General features: G+C 51.3%; 1 protein-coding gene across 1 annotated transcript in view; it reads right to left on the reverse strand.

The window, feature by feature from the left end:
• Positions 1–154: 154 nt before the first annotated feature.
• The window catches only part of EMH_0084150 (T-complex protein 1 subunit, related), a gene marked incomplete at both ends in the record, with an annotated part of 1997 nt that continues 1330 nt past the window's right edge, over positions 155–821 (reverse strand). Inside the window, 2 exons of the mRNA XM_013500718.1 lie at positions 155–250; positions 571–770. Coding sequence (XP_013356172.1) covers positions 155–250; positions 571–770 — 296 coding nt within the window. The remainder of the gene's footprint in view (positions 251–570; positions 771–821) is intronic.

The raw sequence follows: 821 nt of genomic DNA on the forward strand, positions 1-821 counted from the left end.
CTTGAGAATCATCTTTACAACCTGACGATCGCAAAACGCCAAACCATACAACCTGCTTGCTGGAATCCACTGCCCTCCGTACGCCTGCAGTCGGAGTATTTAGGGTTAAAGACCTCAAAGTTCAGAGTTTCGCCCTGTATTCAATGCTGGCGGTTTACGGCTTCAGGCCTACCTGGGTGGCGAGGAGAATCTGCTGCTTCTTGGAAGCAAAAGGTTCCCAGACTTGCTGCTCCCTCATATCGTTCGTCCCCTGCACAACGGACCCCCCAAAAGAGCATCGGGTTTGCGGATTTGGATTAGAGTAAGGTATTGCTTGTAATGCAGAACAGTAGGACCACCTGCAGTCCCAATACCTTTGCTACCATACGAGGTGAGAGGAGTTGGCAGATGCACTGTGAAATGCAAGTCAGCATGCTGGGTCATCTGAAGTATACAGAAGTACGGGATTTGATGTGAAACGCATAGAAGCAATACAGGAGGTCATCTGAATACAGATGAGCCATATGTAATATATGGAGCGTTATGGGCAACAGCTACGTCATCTGAAGTGTACAGAAATACTTGGCGTACGGTTTGCATGCAGTCGATGCCGTAGTACGGGCAGTTCGTTTGCTGCTGTAGCGCCTTAATGCGTTGCACCTCATGAATTGGGCTGAGTCCGGAGTTTGCTGCGAGCGCTTCGGCAAGCCCGAGCAGTGCATCAGCAAACGCGCGTGCAGCATATTGACCAACTGAAGAAACTGAATCCGCCTGACTCTCCACCGCTCGCGCTGCAGCAATTTCTGCCGCACCCCCGCCAGCTACTACCCTTCCATCGCGCA

The sequence above is a fragment of the Eimeria mitis genome, genomic scaffold (assembly GCF_000499745.2).
Source record: "Eimeria mitis Houghton genomic scaffold, Emh_scaff5772, whole genome shotgun sequence".
Lineage (NCBI taxonomy): Eukaryota > Apicomplexa > Conoidasida > Eucoccidiorida > Eimeriidae > Eimeria > Eimeria mitis.